This window comes from Sapajus apella, unplaced genomic scaffold (genome assembly GCF_009761245.1).
Source record: "Sapajus apella isolate SASKATOON/1434 unplaced genomic scaffold, GSC_monkey_1.0 scaffold43, whole genome shotgun sequence".
Taxonomy (NCBI): domain Eukaryota; kingdom Metazoa; phylum Chordata; class Mammalia; order Primates; family Cebidae; genus Sapajus; species Sapajus apella.
The window spans coordinates 14,823,134-14,841,354 of record NW_022436983.1 but is presented as its reverse complement, the minus strand read 5'-3'; the positions used below and the strand labels follow the sequence as shown (position 1 = coordinate 14,841,354).

The following is an 18,221-nucleotide window of genomic DNA, read 5'->3' as shown; positions in this document are numbered from 1 at the left end:
TTTTTAGCTTTGTCTCATGAATGTGTTTCAGTAATTTTAACCAAATATGTAGATAATTTTGTATTCTGGTGCCCATAAATAGTTTTTACTGCCACCCCCCATTTTTTATCTATCTATCTATCTGTCTATGACTGACTGACTGACTGAGTCTTGCTCTGTCACCAGGCTAGAGTGCAGTGATGTGATCTTGGCTCACTGCAACCTCAGGCTCCTGGGTTCAGGCAATTCTCCTGCCTCAGCCGCCCGTGTAGCTGGGACTACCAGCACACACCACCATGCCCGGCTAATTTTTGTTTTTGTATTTTAGTAGAGACGGGATTTCACCGTATTGCCTAGGCCAGTCTCAAACTCTTCAGCTCAGGCAGTCGCCTGCCTCAGCCTCCCAAAGTACTGGAATTACAGGCATGAGCCACCGTGCCTGGCCTTTTTTTCATTTTTTCAAGATGTAGTCTCACTCTTTCTACCAGGCTGGAGTGCAGAGGTGTGATCTCAGCTCACTGCAAGCTCTGCCTCCCGGGTTCAAGTGATTCTCATGTCTCAGCCTCCCGACTAGCTGGGACCACAGGTGCACACCACCACGCCTGGCTGATTTTTGTATTTTTAGTAGAGACGGTTTTACCATGGCGGCCAGGTCTTGAATTCCTGGCCTCAAGTGATCCGCCCACCTCAGCCTCCCAAAGTGCTGGGATTACAGGCATAAGCCATGCTGCCCAGCCTTTTTGCTGTTTTTAAATTAATGTTGCATCAAAATACATGTGACATTTCTTTTTAAAACCTACATTAGAATTCCCAGAAAAATGGGACTACCAAGGCAAACAACCTAAAACAAGCATTGTTAACATCATACATTTGGGAAACAGGCATATCAGTTTTAAATATCATTGTATACAAATTGATAATATCACTGCTGAGCAGTTCCCATTACTTTTGTGTGTCCATTATTTATAGCAGCTATTGTTAAATAGCTTAAGTGAGAGCTATTAACTAAAATGAAAGGGTTTTATCACTTGTTTTAAACCCATCTTCTTTTTAAAATTAATATGTCTTATTTCTGATCAGGAAGAAAAATTAGAAGGAGACAATCGCTATTTTTGCGAGAACTGTCAAAGCAAACAGAATGCAACAAGAAAGATTCGACTTCTTAGCCTTCCTTGCACTCTCAACTTGCAGCTCATGCGTTTTGTCTTTGACAGGTAAATGTGTGCAAATAGTAGCGTTTGTTCTTCATTGTGTGCTAATATGTACAGACTTTACCATCGATAGATGAGATGATAAAATGATTACAATTTGAAGTTCTAGATTTGAGGATGAAAGTTATAGATGGAGCTTGCCATTTTGAAATGTCAGTATTTCATGATTTTATCATAACAAATTTTTTTTTTTTTTTTTTTTTTTTTTTTTGAGATGGAGTTTCGCTCTTGTTACCCAGGCTGGAGTGCAATGGCGCAATCTCGGCTCACCGCAACCTCCGCCTCCTGGGTTCAGGCAATCCTCCTGCCTCAGCCTCCTGAGCAGCTGGGACTACAGGCACGCGCCACCATGCCCAGCTAATTTTTTATATTTTTAGTAGAGACGGGGTTTCACCATGTTGACCAGGATGGTCTTGATCTCTTGACCTCGTGATCCACCCGCCTCGGCCTCCCAAAGTGCTGGGATTACAGGCTTGAGCCACCGCGCGCGGCCTATCATAACAATTTTAAAGGAGTCAGCCATATAGAGTTGATAACTAGAAAGGTAAAAAATTCTTACATTTTTATTCTCAGAAAGTAGAATAAAGAATTTTTGGGCAATAAGAATGAAACTCCGTCTCAGGGAAAAAGAAAAAGAAAAACTGCAAGGAACTGAATTACGCTATCCTTTTGTATTACTTGATATTTAAATAGAATAAATTTTGTAATCATTACACCCATGGAGTGTATTTTTCATTTTATAATCAAAATCAAGGCACTGTTAGCACATGTGCATGTCTTCTGTAAAGCAGGAGAATTTCTTTTGTGATTAAGTTGAAACTTGTGAAAAATAAGCTGTGTTTGGAATCAGCACTTTGAATTCACATTTTTTTTTGAGATGGAGTCTTGCACTGTTGCCAGGGCTAGAGTGCAGTAGCACAATCTCGACTTACTGCAACCTCTGTCTCCCAGGTTCAAGCGATTCTCCTGCCTCAGCCTCCCGAGTAGCTGGGACTACAGGCACTCACCACTACGCCCAGCAAATGTTTTGTATTTTTTTTTTTTTTTTTTTTTGAGACGGAGTTTCGCTCTTGTTGCCCAGGCTGGAGTGCAATGGCGCGATCTCGGCTCACCGCAACCTCCGTCTCCTGGGTTCAGGCAATTCTCCTGCCTCAGCCTCCTGAGTAGCTGGGATTACAGGCACGTGTCACCATGCCCAGCTTATTTTTTGTATTTTTAGTAGAGACGGGGTTTCACCATGTTGACCAGGATGGTCTCGATCTCTTGACCTCGTGATCCACCCGCCTCGGCCTCCCAAAGTGCTGGGATTACAGGCTTGAGCCACCGCGCCCGGCATGTTTTGTATTTTTAGAAGAGATGGGGTTTCACTATGTTGGTCAGGCTGGTCTCGATCACCTGACCTCATGATTCACCCACCTTGGCCTCCCAAAGTGCTGGGATTACAGGCGTGAGCCACTGTGCCTGGCCTGAATTCACATTTTTTAACCTATTATTATTTGTCCATCTATAAAACAATATTCCGTTTACTTCTAATTGTACAGGTTTTAGAGGAAGATTGTTAAGTGAAAGCTAACTACTGTTGAGTTTACAAATAGAGCTTATATATTGTATTATGATTGCTTTAAATATAAATGTCAGCTTTCCTCTTGATTAGGCAAACTGGACATAAGAAAAAGCTGAATACCTACATTGGCTTCTCAGAAATCTTGGATATGGAGCCTTATGTGGAACATAAAGGTAATATTTTTACTGAGGAGTAAACATTATAATGCTCAGAGACTCTAACTTGTGACTGGCTTGTGATGAATATGGAATAGCAGTCAGTTGCCAATTTCGTTTGCCAATCTCTCTCTGGGAACCTCTGTTTAGAAACAAAGACTTTTTTAGGAGAACCAAGATGTTAATTCCATTTTGTGTGAGTAAGCACATAGCAAAGATTAGGTGGTTCATCTATATGTACAGAATTAAGGATATAAAAATAATTGATAAAAAATGAAAAAGATATTTTACTGTTTGCCACCTTAGTTTAAATACTGTTATTTGTCATTCTTCAAAACTAACAGTCTCCAAGCTGCGTCCATTCACTTTTTAAAAAACGTTGTCCCAAAAACTTTAATTGGCATAATTCCTGTATTTATGCTTTTATTTTTCATGTCTGTAACCACTAATATGTCCTAGGATGCTATCATTGTTTTAACAAGAAATAAGTACTGCTTATTTCTTTTGGTAGTCTTCATCCTACCAAACAGGATGAGTCTTATTAGAGAAAGGACTGTTTTACTTCCCTTTAAGGTTGTATTACTTACATATTTATTAATTTATTTATTAATTTTTGAGACGGAGCCTTGCTCTGTTGTCCAGACTGGAGTGCAATGGCACGATCTCAGCTCACTGTGACCTCTGCCTTCTGGGTTCAAGTGATTCTCCTGCCTCAGCCTCCCTTGTACCTGGGATTACAGGTGCGCACCGCCAGGCCTAGCTAATTTTTGCACTTTAAGGTTTTGCTGTGTTGGCCAGGCTTGTCTCAAACTCCTGGCCTCAAGTAGTCCAGCTGCCTCAGCCTCCCAAAGTGCTGGGATTACAGGTGTGAGTCACTGAGCCTGGCCTGCAATTTTTAATACAGAAATTATTTCGTAAACTCTGTCTCTTTCCACAAAAAGACAAAATTTCTAGAGGTAGCCTACAATGGAAGCAAGCTGTAAAAACCTTTAAAAGACATGGAAAAGTTGGGGAGGAATGTGCTAAATGAATATGTGAGCTTTCAAATGTATGATACTCTCAGGACTGTGCTTTAAAATTTGTACCTCTATGGAAGAAGGAAACTGTTACCAATTTCACTTTTGGACTTCATTGTTATATTGTTATATTTTGTTGAATAAATAAACTTAGCTCTAGTTCACTTTATGTAGTAGTTAGCTTCCTGCTTCCTTTGTTCAGGTAATGGAAATTGAGGAAAATCTAATGGGTTAGTGGCTTTCCAGTCTAGAAACTTAGGAGATATGAAATGAATGAGCACTTTGTTTGACTCTACTAGATAGGTTTGAATTGTTAGTATTAATAGTTCTTAAGTTTATATATATTTGCCCAGTTTATACTATAAAGGAAATATTTATCAAAAGGATGTGTTAGATCAAAACCTGTAGAAATATTTAATTTTGGTATGTTGGTTTATAAAATGTAGTAAACTCTTAATTGTAATTTTTTATTTTTTATTATTTTTTTTCAAGATGGGATCTGACTCTGCCGCCCAGGCTGAATTGCAGTGATATGATCACTGCTTACTACAGACTCACCTTCCTGTGCTCAAGCAATCCTCCCACCTCTCCTCCTGAGTAGCTAGAGCTACAGGCATATACCACCATGCCCAGCTAATTTAATAAGATTGTTTTAGAGTCAGAGTCTTGAACTCCTAGGATCTAGTGATCCTCCCACTTCAGCCTCCCAAAAGTGCTGTGATTACAGGCATGAGCCACTGTACCTGTCTCAATTTTTTTTTTTTTTTTTTTTTTAAAAAGACGAGTTTTCACCATGTTGGCCAGTCTGGTTTTGAACTCCTGGCCTTGTGATCCACCCGCCTTGGCCTCCCAAAGCGCTGGGATTACAGGCATGAGCCACCGAGCCGGGTTGTCTCCTTAATTTTTAAGTAAATAAATAAATATTATCTTCTTATTTTAGAACTGTTTGCTAGGACTGGTAAAAGCAATCTAGTGGTTTATAGTTATAGGCTTGTCTTTTACACGCTGTCGTAATGCTTGTTCTCTCTTATATAGGTAGAAGAATAAAAACAACTTTTGGTTAATTGCCTAGCGTTCTCGATAATTTGGGAAATTCAGAAAGCATAAAGAAAAATAAAAGCCACATGTAATTCTGTCGTCCAGATAATTATTATTTATATGTTCCCATGCTCACATAACCACACAAAGCTGTACACACATATCCATCAAAGCTCAAAAGGTGGATCTAAAAGATGATCTATGGTTAAAAGGAGAATCCACCTGTTTCTTTAAACGGTGAGCCTGCAGATATGCAGAGTTCTTCAGAATGAGAGGTCCTCATTTTTTAATATTAGCCCGACTCTGTAACTCAAGTCTTGCCATGTTTCTTGGGGATTTAAAAACGATCCTTTTTTGTTTTTGTTTTTGTTTTTGTTTTGAGATTGAATTTCACTCTGTTTCCCAGGCTGGAATGTAGTGGCATAATCTCGGCTCACTGCAACTTCTACCTCCTGGGTTCAAGCAATTCTCCTGCCTCAGCCTCCTGAGTAGCTGGGATTACAGGTGCTCGCCACCACGCCTGGCTAGTTTTTTGTATTTTCAGTAGAGATGGGGTTTCACCATGTTGATCAGGCTGGTCTTGAACTCCTGACCTCATGTGATCCACCTGCCTTGGCCTCCCAAAGTGTTAGGATTACAGACGTGAGCCACTGCACCCGGTCGAAAACTATCTTAATTCTGAAGTTTTGTTTTTGTTTTTTTTTAAAAGATGGGGTTTCACCATGATGGCCAGGCTGGTCTTGAACTCCTGACCTCAGGTGATCCACCCACCTCGGCCTCCCAAAGTACTAGGATTACAGGCGTGAGCCACAGCACCCAGCCTCTGAAGTTTTTATTTGTTTGTTTATTTATTTATTTATTTTTGAGACAGAGTCATGGTCTGTTACCCAGGCTGGCGTGCAGTGGTGCGATCTCTACCCACTGCAGCCTCCGCTTCCCGGGTTCAAGCAATTCTCCCTGCATCAGCCTCCTGAGTAACTGTTTACAGGCACTCATCACCATACCCAGCTAATTTTTGTATTTTTAGTATAGACAGGGTTTCACCGTATTGGCTAGGCTTGTCTTGAACTCCCAACCTCAGGTATCTGCCCACCTCAGCCTCCCAAAGTGCTGGGATTACAGGCTTGAGCCACCACATCTGGCCTTAAAGTTGATTAGTTTAATGAATTGATGAGTATAAGTCCAGGTTATCTCTAAGAATGGTAATGTGATGTCAGCATTTTTAATGCTGTCTATTGGTAATAAATTTACAGCTACTGCTAATACCTGTAGATTATTGTCTTCATTAATGATACAGGGAATACTAATAAGATTCCTTTGGATGCTCTGTCCAGCTGACCTAATAGCAACTTCTCTCCTTCAGTGATCTTGCCTTCCACCCTCGATCAGCCCTTACTCAGTGCCTTACCTTGCCTTGTCTTTCCATAGTTGAAGTTTCATGTATCTCAGTCTATTTATTCTTTTATTTTTAAATTTTGAAATATATCTTATTCCTAAAAGTTTAAGATGCAAAAATGCATGGCTTGGTGAATTATGAATTATGAACACTCCCCAGATGAAGAAAGAAGAACATTTCTGGTTCCCCAGAAGCCCCTTTTTGTACCCCTCCCAGCTGCACAGGTAAAACCTCCTTCCTCCCCTTAAATGTAACCACTTATCTGACTTTCATGTTGAACGCTTCTTTCCTTGTTTTTCTTCTTTGGCATTTTACTATATAAGCATGCATCCCTGTACATAGTTTACTCATTTTTCTACTGGGATATTGCCAGCCACAGCGTAACCCGTAATTAAATCTTCCTCTGCTCCTCCTGCTTTTTCACCTGGGTTATCGAAGGTAGTGGGAGAAGAACCCCACTGGTGATGCCTCCAGACCCTGCTAAGTCTGTGATCGTTAACCGTATCATACTTTGTTCCTCCCAGAACTTGGAATGTCTTTGGATACTACTACCTTCTGTGTTTTCAGCTGAGGTTTCATCCGTTGGACATGCTTGTGTTTCTGAGAACTAGGTCCCGCTGAGGTTGCTGGAAACCAGTGTACTGCAGACTTCGTACTCTGGAGTCTCATGCATTTCTGGAAAATCCTGGGCTTTGGTTCCCCTTCAGCCTTCTTTCCTTTTCTCTTCCCCTCCTCCTTTCTCATGTCTTGCAAAATGACGTGCTTTTGACCAATTAGGGTCAGTAGAGCCACAAATAGATATATATCACCTTTCTCAGTTATTGATATATTTAAAATGTTGTTGTCATCAATATTTGCTCATAAATGTATTAAAGGCATCCAGAATATTAAAAAAATTTTTTTAACCACTTTAAACATTAAAAACACCCAGTTTTTATAATCCATGACCGACACTGTTGGAATATTTTTCAGGCTGATCTGTCTGTCTGAGCTGGTTATTTCCGTGTTGGTTTGTTTCTTCTGTTCCTGGTTGTTTTTGACTGCATGCTGGTTACTGCACAGAGAGAATTATTTATGGGGATTCCCCTAAGGCTGGGATATACGCCCTCTTCTCCGCAAAGCCCTTAGGTTTATTTCTGTCAGGGATTTGGGGTCTCTACTAATTAGGTATGATCACAAAGTTCAAAGCTTGAGTTTCTCTGGCTTTGGAAGAACCTGCTATGGCCAATCTAAGACCATGACATTCTTTCCCCCGCCCTTTTTATTTTACTGCTCTGTTCAGGACTCAGGAGGTTTCTTTTTCTTTTCTTTTTTTTTTTTGTTTTTTGTTTTTTTTTTTCTTTTTTGAGACATAGTCTGTCACTCAGGCTGGAGTGCAGTGGTGCGATCTTGGCTCACCACAACCTCTGCCTCCGGGGTGCAAGCGATTCTCGTACCTCAGCCTCTCAAGTAGCTGAGCTTACAGGCATGTGCCACTGCACTTGGCTAATTTTTGTATTTGCAGTACAGACAAAATTTCACCATGTTGGCTAGGCTGGTCTAGAACTCCTGACCTCAGGCGATCTACCTGTCTTGGGCCCCCAAAGTGCTGGGATTACAGGCATGAGCCACTGCGCCTGGCCAGTAGTTTTCTTTATGGTTCCCTGAGGTTAGGAAGATAGTCTTTTTCTGGTTCACCTTTAACATGAAGTAATGGATGGAGTGCAGTGCAGTAGAAAGAACAGTGGAGGGTAATTCCAGGTAAACCCTAAAATGTGGAGTATGAAAATGCCCCCAGGGCAGAGACAGCCTGGGTCACCTAATACTAATAATTAACCTAGAAGTTATAACAGATATTCTTTTATTTTATTTTATTTTATTTTTTTGAGAAGGAGATTTGCTCTTGTTGCCCAGGCTAGAGTGCAGTGGCGCGATCTGGGCTCATTGCAACCTCTGCCTCCTGAGTTCAAGCGATTCTCCTGCCTCAGCTTCCTGAGCAGCTGGGATTACAGGCGCCTGCTACCATACCCGACTAATTTCTTGTTTTTTTAGTAGAGATTGGATTTCGACATGTTGGCCAGGCTAGTCTGGAACTCCTGACTTCAGGTGATCTGCCCACCTCGGCCTCCCAGAGTGTTGGGATTACAGGCATGAACCACTGCGCCCCGCCAACGTGTATTCTTAACTCTCTAACGTCTTTACCCTCAGTGATCTCAAAACATTAAGCAATTGATGTTCTAAGTTATTTTAAGAAGGTCAGCCAGGCTGGAGTGCAGTGTGACACGATCACAGCTTACTGCAGCCTTGACCTCCCAGACTCAAGCTATCCTCCCACTTCAGTCTCCTAAGTAGCTGGGACCACAGGTGTATAATATCATGCCTGGCTAATTTTTTAAGTTTTTTGTAGACTGGGTCTCTCTATGTTGCCCAGGTTGGTTTCAAACTCATGGCCTCAAGCCGTCATCTTGCCTCGGCTCACAAAGTCCTAGGATTAAGTCCTGTGAACCACCATACCTGGCCTGTTTTTCATATGTATTTTAGCTCCACCTTTTTAAAAAAAGATACCTACAGGCTGTCTTACATGGGAATCCTATTTAGTTTACCCACCTCTTTTGTTGATAATTCTTTGCATTCTTGACCTTCCATATGGATTTTTTTTTGGGTACAAAGTCTCACTCCATTGCCCAGGCTGGAGTGCAGTGGCACGATCTTCACTCACCACAACCTCTGCCTCCCAGGTCCAAGTGATTCTCCTGCCTCAGCCTCCCAAGTAGCTGGGACCACAGGAGTGTACTACCACACCCGACTAATTTTTTGTATTTTAGTAGAGGCAAGTTTTCATGGTGTTAGCCAGGATGGTCTTGATCTCTTGACTTTGTGATCCGCCTGCTTCGGCCTCCGAAAGTGCTGAGATTACAAGCATGAATGAGCCACCGTGCCCGGCCCTGGAATAATTTTTAAATATTGAATTAGAGCCTATAAAATTCTTCTAGTGAGGGTTTGTGGGTGAAAGATTCTTTTCACATATTATTATCTGAAAGTGTCTATTTTGTCCTTGCAAAATTCATTTTCTCTTAAGTATGGATGGTTACTTTCACTCGTTGAAGATATCATTGAAGAAGATACCATTCTGTTGTCTTGGGCATCCATTGTTGCTGTTGAAAAGTTGGTTGCAGTCTAATTCTTGTTTCTACAGGAGGCCTGTTTTATTTGTCTAACTTTAAGACCTTTTCTTTGGTTTTGGTATTTTGCAGTGTCACTAGGACCAATTTTGGTTTGATTTGTTTTTTAATTTAGATTTTTTTTAGAAAAAATATTTTCTGCTTTCTAGTAGGAAAGCCTGCTAGACAAATTCTAAAAGGGCTATAATACTTGGTTTGATTTTTAATTGATTTATTCTTCTTACCTAGGGCATCTGAAAATTTTCTAACTATTACCTTTGAATGTTTTTTCTCTTTTCCCTTTCCTTCTGGAATGCCAGTTAGATATGTGTTAGATTTTCTTGCCCTACGCTGCATGTTGCCCAACCCTTCAGTGCTTTGCCCTGTATTCTGCATAATTTCTTCAGCTCTACCTTGTACTTTATGTATTCTGTTCAGATGAACCTAATCTGAGGTTTAACTTTTTTATAGAGTTTTGACTGTCGGTGACTATGATTTCCATTTCTAGGAGTTTGATTTTGTTCATCATCATTTGATTTTCATTTTCTATAATCTATAGTTCCATCATTTATTTCTTTAAATACACTTAAAATTTTATTTCTGTATTTGCTGTTTCCACTGACCGAGGTGAAAATCTCCATCAGTTTGCTTTTGTTGCTGTTTGCTGCCTTGCAGTTAGAGTGACTTGTGTTACATGCATGACGTGTGTGTGTGTGTGTTTTGATGGAATTCATTCCTTAGGACTGAATTACTCATCCTAGCACCACATCAAACAAAACTCTTGGCTTGAGGTTTTTCTGACTTCATAGGTAGTATGAATTCATGGTAAAGAAATCTTTTTGAGGGCTAGCTTCTTATGAAGTTGTAATGGAGTCTTGCTTTTTGTTTTTCATTTTTATCCATAGGTCCCAAAATGTAAGTATAAGGCAGCTAATTTTCTCTTACCATTGATAATCTTCTAAACCAATGAATTCTAGTTTCAAAGAAAATGTGGTATATATACACAATGGAATGCTATTCAGCCTTAAATGGGAAGCGGGAAGGATATTCTGTCATACGTGATCACATGGATGAATCTGGAGGACATTGTGCTAAGTGAAACAAGCCAGGCTAAGAAAGACAAGTACTGCATGATCTCATCTGTAGTATATATAGAATCTAAAAAAGTCAAATACATACAGATAGAGAAGAAAGACAATTAAAAAAAATAAAATAGAGAAGAAAATGGTGGTTACCAGAATCTAGGGAATGGGGTTGGTGGGTGGCAGAGGCAATGAGGAATGGGGAGATGATGTTTAAAGAGTACAAAGCTTCAGTTAAACAGGATGAATGTGTTTTGGAGAGTTATGTACAACATGGTGACTACAGTTCATAATGCATTGAGCATTTTGAAATAGCTAAAAAAACAGGTTTTAAATGTTCTTACCACAAAAAATAGTTACGTTGGCCAGGTGAAGTGGCTCACTACTAATCTCACCACTTTGGGAGGCCGAGGCGGGTGGATCGTGAGGTCAGGAGTTCAAGACCAGTCTGGCCAAGATGGTGAAACCCTGTCTCTACTAAAAATACAAAAATTAGTCAGGTATGGTGGTGGGTGCCTGTAATCTCAGCTACTCGAAAGGCTGAGGCAGGGAATTGCTTGAATCCTGGAGGCAGAGGTTGCAGTGAGCTGAGATCATGCCACTGCTCTCCAGCCAGGGCCACAGAGCGAGACTCCACCTCAAAACAAAACAAAACAAAAAAACAAAAACAAACAAACCAGGTTATATTAATTAGCTTGATTTAATCATTCCATGATGTAAACATATCAAACATTACATTGTACCCATAAATATGTACAAATATTATTTGTCAATTTAAAAAGACCCTTAGTTTCCTGGTGGGAGTCCCCTGTTAGACACCTCAACTTTTATGAACCTTAGCTGTTGTCTCTGATCCTGTAAGCCCCTTGAGATATGGTAAAACAGAGTTCAAGTTGATCATAGTGTTCCCCTAATGGTCCCAGAGGGAACCTCTGTTGTCCTTACTACATGGCTTATTGCCGTCACATGGTACTGGGCTTCTGAGAATTCTTTCTTTCTTGCCAGATAATTAGTGCATTTAGAAAGATTTGAAAACATTTTTATCTTACCCAGTATCTTCAGTATTTTCAGCTGGGGTGAATTCAGTGGGTTTTGGCCCAGGTATTAATCTGCATCACTGTTTCCCCCACTATGCTGCAACAATGTAGCGACTTTGTTCATTTAGTCAACTGCTGTATCCTTCACGCCTGAAACTGTGTCCAGCATGTTTATTATTTATCTAGTGAGTGATTGGCTATACCCTGCTGTGACTTACTCTTTGCATTTTTAAGGAAATAGTCAAATTCTAGCTTGGGCAACACAGTGAGACCCAGTCTATTAAAAAACAAAGGAGGGGGGGATGTTGGGCGCAGTGGCTCACGCCTGTAATCCCAACACTTTGGGAGGCCAAGGCAGGTGGATCGCCTGAAGTCTGGAGTTCAAGACCAGCCTGGAAGTTCTGGAGTTCAAGGCCAACATGGCGATACCCCACCTCTACTAAAAATACAAAAAATTAGCTGGGCGTGGTGTCAGGTGCCTGTAATCCCAGCTGCTTGGGAGACTGAGGCAGGAGAATTGCTTGAACCCAGGTGATGGAAGTTGTAATGAGCCGAGATCTTGTCACTGTACTTCAACCTCAGTAACAAGAGCAAAACTCCATCTTTTTAAAAAAAAATGGTCAGGTGCAGTGGCTCAAGCCTATAATCCCAGCACTTTGGGAGAGAGGTCAGGAGTTCGAGACCAGCCTGGCCAACATGGTGAAACCCTGTCTCTACTAAAAATACAAAAATTAGCTGGGCGTGGTGCTGGGTGCCTGTAACCCCAGCTACTTGGGAGGTTGAGGCACTAGAATTGCTTGAATGCAGGAGGTGGAGCCCAGCCTGGGGAACAAGAGCAAAACTCCATCTCAAAATAAATTAATTAATTTGAAAAAATTAAAATGTGTGCCTCTCATCCCAGCTACTCCAAGAGGCTGAGGTAGGAGGATCACTTAAGCCTAGGAGGCTGAAGTTGCAGTGAGCTGTGATTGTACTACTGTACTTCAGTCAGGTGACTGTGCTACTGTAATCCAGTCTGGTGACAGAGCAAGACCCTGAAGGGGGGGACGGGGGCAGTCAAAGATCTGTGCAAAGATTTGTACTGCAAAGTTAATTATTATTGCTTATAAAGACCCTGAAATGCTACCAGTTTAAATGTTCATTAATATGGGTGTAGTTAGGTACATTATGGTAATTATATATAGTCATTATAAATAATCTTTAGAAGAATAATGATGTGAAAAGATGATATTTGTTAGAAAAAAACTGTAGGTTTTAGTATTAGTTGTGGTTATGTGGATTTATCAATGATTCTTTTTGTTCTGTAAATAACATATAGTAGAAGTGATACTTTCTAACACATTTCTTTAATTGCTTTAAGTTTAGGATCTTTGAAAGATGTTTTTCAAACTTTAAGACATTTTAGTTCATTTTAAAATGTAAATGTCCATTCACTGTCAATTAAGTTTTAATTTTTGCAACACATCAGAGCGTATGAACAGCTTTCTTGGTAAGTGTGTGGCCTCTCTAGTCTGTGCTGAAGAGCACAGCATGTAGTAGAGTAGCATATACTCCCCGAGTGCCCAGGAGGCTGTGGTTTTTCATCTGTGTATTTTGCAGAGGGCTTGGAGGGTTAATACAGTGTGCTGTTTAAGAGAGTGTGTTTAAGAGAGTGTTAAGGGAGTGTAATTATACATTATTTTGTAAAACTAATTTTTAAAAATTGTAGGTGATGTGTTTTTAGTTATACCAGATGTATAAAGATTCGTAATCTTTACAATTGTGGCTCAGGATATAAGAAATACTGTTATCCAGTGTTTCTTTTACTTTCTCCCTTTCTCTCCAGGTGGGTCCTATGTGTATGAACTCAGTGCAGTCCTCATACACAGAGGAGTGAGTGCTTATTCTGGCCACTACATCGCCCACGTGAAGGATCCACAGTCTGGTGAATGGTATAAGTTTAATGATGAAGACATAGAAAAGATGGAGGGGAAGAAATTGCAACTAGGGATTGAGGAAGATCTAGGTAAAACCTTTAAGTTGTGAGTGCCCTTTTAAAATATAAATTTATTTTACTAGAAATATTTGTGAAGCATTATTCTGGCTCAAGATTGTTATGTTGTGGGCCTTCAAGGAAATTTGCATTTTTTTTTTTTTTTTTTTACTTTCCAAGCTAAGATATTTGCATTTCTTAAACACATGTAAAATCATCTTGTATTAGCAATAATTGTTTTTTTGTTTTGTATTCTTTTTCGAGTCAGGATCTTACTCTGTTTCCCAGACTGGAATGCAGTGGTGCAATCACGGCTCACTGCAGCCTCAACCTCCTAGGCTCACGTGATCCTCCCACCTCAGCCTTACTAGTAGCTGGGCCTACAGATGTTTACCACCACACCTGGCAAAATTTTATTTGTTTGTTTTTTGAAAGAGTCTTAACTCTGTCACCCAGGCTGGGGTGCAGTAACACAATCTCAGCTCACTATAACCTCTGCCTCCTGGGTTCAAGCAGTTCTCATGATTCAGCCTCCTGAGTAGCTGGGATGATAGGCCTGTGCCACAATGCTCAGCTAATGGTTTTTCTTTCTTTTTGAGGCAGAGTTTTGCTCCTGTTGCCTTCTTGCCCACACTGGAGTGCAATGGCAAGATCTCGGCTCACTGCAACCTCTGTGTCCTGAGTTTAAGTGATTCTAGTGTCTCAGCCCCCCAAGTAGCTGGGATTACAGGCATGTGTCACTACGCCTTTGAACAACTATTTTTTCTTTGCACATTTTAAAATCTAACAAATTTCATCATAAATTTTAAGTATCTCCAAATGCTGTAATTTATGACAGATTATAAATATTGAAACTTAATTTGTAACATCACTCTTATAAGAATGTCCAGATAACATTAAATAGCATAGAGATCGGATATCCACCACCATCCTTTTCAAGGATACCCGAAAAGGTCTTGTTTTATAGTAGGCATTTTTAACAATTCCATTTCCTTCTGCACCAGTATTTTCATTATGTTTACTCTACAGAATTTTATTCTTATGGAATATACTAAGTTTTTTGTGACTATAAAGCTCTAAATAGTTAAAAAGTACTTCTGGATAGAGTGGTGTTTTTAAAATTATGAATATTACTACTTAATTGATAAAACTTATAAAGGTATGTTATAAATTTTATTAAACAGTAAAATTTTTACTGTAAATGTATTTTTTTTTTTTTTTTTTGGTAAATATATCTTAATGTGATAGGTAAGACCCTCGTCTGTCACTGAGATTATATCTTTCTTTGTGAAAGAGAGGTAGAAACCATCATGGGACTTCATTGTTGAGGCAGATCCATTTTAGGAAAGAAAATGGTGAATTGAGGATCTGAAAACTGGATTTCCTTAGAAGTGCCCATAACCTCTTTTTTTCTTTTCTTTATTTTTTTGAGACGGAGTTTCATTCTTGTTGCCAAAGCTGGAGTGCAATGGTGTGATCTTGGCTCACTGCAACCACCGCCTCCCAGGTTCAAGCGATTCTCCTGCCTCAGCCTCCCAAGTAACTGGGATTACAGGCCTGCACCACCATGCCTGGCTAATTTTTTGTATTTTTAGTACAGACGGGGTTTCTCCATGTTGGTCACGCTGGTCTCAAACTCCTGACATCAGGTGATCCGCCCGCCTTGGCCTCCCAAAGTGTTGGGATTACAAGCATGAGCCACTGCGTCCGGCCCCTCTCTTTTTCTTTTTGAGACAGAGTCTCACTCTTTTGGTCAAGCTTTAGTGCAGTGGCATGATCTCGGCCCACTGCAACCTCTGCCTCCTGGCTTCCAGTGATTCTCCTGCATCAGCCTTTTGAGTAGCTAGGATTACAGATGCACGCCACTATGCCTGGCTAATTTTTTGTATTTTTAATAGAGATGGGATTTCATCATGTTGGTCAGGCTGGTTTTAAATTCCTGACCTCAAATGATCTGCCTTCATAACCTCTTGGAAAGTTACCTGGAACACTGAAACCCAATTGGAAAATCATTTTCATCTACTATAGTTGCCATCTGAAATACTTCATGTTTTCCACCTGCTGTTTACTTCATAGAGATTGGTGGCTAATGTTTCTGCTTGTTAGCATTTCATTCTTTTTTTTTTTTTTTTCTGAGACTGAATCTCACTCTGTCACCCAGGCTGGAATACAATGATGTGATCTCAGCTCACTGCAACTTCCGCTTCCTAGGTTCAAGTGATTCTCGTGCCTCAGCCTCCTGAGTAGTTGGGATTACAGGCACACACCACTATACCCAGTTAATGTTTGTATTTTTAGTAGAGATGGAGTTTTATCATGTTGGCCAGAATGGTCTTGACCTCTTGACCTCGTGATCCGCCCGGCTCTGTCTCCCAAAAAATTGGGATTCCAGGCATGAGCCACCGTGACCAGCTGAAAATATTTTTATTTTTAATGATTGCTTGGTGTACAAATATTTGTTTTAATGTTGTTTTTTAATAAAATAAAAGTATACGTAAAATGTATATGTACAGTTTGAAAAATAAAAATTAGCTCAGTAATCATTTTAGTAAACAGAAGTTCTTCAATTTAGTAAAAATCATAAAAATAAATCTAAATTTAATTGCCCTAAGAAATAAAATAGCATATTTTCTTTTCTTTTTTTTAAGATGGAGTTTCACTCTTATCTGCCAGGCTGGAGTATAATAGCATGATCTCTGCTCACTGTAACCTCTGCCTCCTGGGTTCAAGTGATTCTCCTGCCTCAGCCTCCCCAGTAGCTAGGATTACAAGTGTGCGTCACCACATCCAGCTAAGTTTTGTATTTTTAGTAGGGACAAGGATTCACCATGTTGGCCAGGCTGGTCTTGAACTCCTGACTTTAGGTCATCCTCCTGCCTTGGCCTACCGAAGTGCTGGGATTATAGGTGTGAGTCACCGCACCCTGCCTTAAATAGCGTGATTTCAAAAAGTGCAATGAAATGGGCCGGGTGTGGTGGCTCATGCCTGTAATGCCAGCATTTTGGGGGGGTCGATCATCTGAGGTCAGGAGTTCGAGACCAGCCTGAACAACATGGTAGAAGCTCATATCTACTAAAACTACAAAAATTAACCAGGGATCTGTAATCGCAGCTACTCAGGAGGCTGAGGCAGGAGAATCACTTGAACCCAGGAGGCAGAAGTTGCAGTGAGCCAAGATCGTGCCATTGCACTTCATCCTGGTGACAAAGGGAGACTCTGCCTCAAAAAAAAAAAAAAAAAGAATAAAATATTTCCAGGAGAGTTGAAGTCCCATGTTCCCTTCAGTGATTGCCTCAGTTTCTATTTTTATGTATTTATTTGTTTTTTTTGAGACAGAATTTCACTCTTTTCCCCAGGCAGGAGTGCAGTGGCACACTGCAACCTCTGCCTCCAGGGTTCAAGCGTTTCCTGCCTCAGGTTCCTGAGTAACTGGGATTACAGGCATGTGCCACCATTCCCAGCTACTTTTTGTATTTTTAGTAGAGACAGGGTTTCACCATTCTGTCCAGATGTGAGCCACCGTGCCTGGCCTATTTTTATTTTAAAACTTATTTTAATTTACCTTTTTTCTTTTCCGAGACAGAGTCTCGCTCTGTCACCCAGGCTGGAGTGCAGAGGCACTATCTCGGCTCACTGCAGCCTCCACCGCCCTGGTTCAATCAAGTGTCTTGCGTCAGCCTCCCAAGTAGGTAGACTACAGGTGTGCACCACCACACCCAGCTAATTTTTGTGTTACTAGTAAAGACAGGGTTTCTCCATGTTGGCCAGGCTGGTCTGGAACCCCTGGCCTCAAGTCGTCTGCCCATCCTGGCCTCCTAGAGTGCTGTGATGACAAGCAAGAGCCCCTGTGCCCTGCTTCAGTTAAGTTTTATAATTAAGCCTAACATTAAAATCAACTTATAGCAAGAGTGATTTTTTTGTTGTTCCAGGTTTGTTCCCTAGAAAAATGTATTTTCTTTTCATCTTTTGAAAATGGAATGTGGCAGGCAATAGGCGTAGTAAACTTTTTTAAATACTAGAAGCTAAAGAGCCTGTCAGATTTGTATGGGCTTTGAATGTTCTAGATTCATGTTAATGTGTCTTGGGTGTATATTTTGGAAATTGTTTTCTATAGCCCTACTGAAGAATAAACAAACTCTATGCATTTAAGTTAAGGTACCTTTTGATTTCTCTATCTCAGCAGAACCTTCTAAGTCTCAGACACGTAAACCCAAGTGCGGCAAAGGAACTCACTGCTCTCGAAATGCGTATATGTTGGTTTATAGACTGCAAACTCAAGAAAAGCCCAACACTACTGTTCAAGTTCCAGGTAAGGCAGTTTTCCTGGATTATATCAGGCAGGTGTTTTAGAGTGCCATACTCAAAAATTAATGATAACGAATACATTGCTCTTATTTATTATGATAAATTGATTCCATATGATAAATGTTGGTGAAAGTAAATATTAATCACATATTTATTTTTAAGAAATGAACATCTGAAATAAAGCAATGAAATTATGAAAAAATGGGAAGGTAATCAAGACCTGTTTAAAGTATAAGTTGGTTTTGTTTTGTTCAGTTTATAGAGTATTTGTGAATTTTATCCAATTATTTATGGATTTTCTAGACTTCCTAATAAAAAGGTAGCAT

The 18,221-nt window shown here is 40.2% G+C and overlaps 1 protein-coding gene and 1 pseudogene across 10 annotated transcripts in view; one reads left to right on the top strand and one right to left on the bottom strand.

Annotated features, from left to right (window-relative positions):
* The window catches only part of USP48 (ubiquitin specific peptidase 48), a 101,189-nt gene that overhangs the window by 31,045 nt on the left and 51,923 nt on the right, over nt 1-18,221 (top strand). For 7 of the 10 annotated variants that reach the window (XR_004275854.1, XM_032300697.1, XM_032300695.1 and 4 more), the window contains exons 7-10: nt 1,060-1,193; nt 2,845-2,927; nt 13,444-13,623; nt 17,771-17,899. Coding sequence is in view for 9 of the 10 variants with exons in the window: in XM_032300697.1 (XP_032156588.1) it covers nt 1,060-1,193; nt 2,845-2,927; nt 13,444-13,623; nt 17,771-17,899 (526 nt within the window). In the remaining variant the exon portion in view is untranslated. The remainder of the gene's footprint in view (nt 1-1,059; nt 1,194-2,844; nt 2,928-13,443; nt 13,624-17,770; nt 17,900-18,221) is intronic. The other 3 variants (XM_032300696.1, XM_032300701.1, XM_032300700.1) reach the window with 3 other exon arrangements.
* Nucleotides 9,657-9,712, bottom strand: LOC116566712 (annotated as a pseudogene).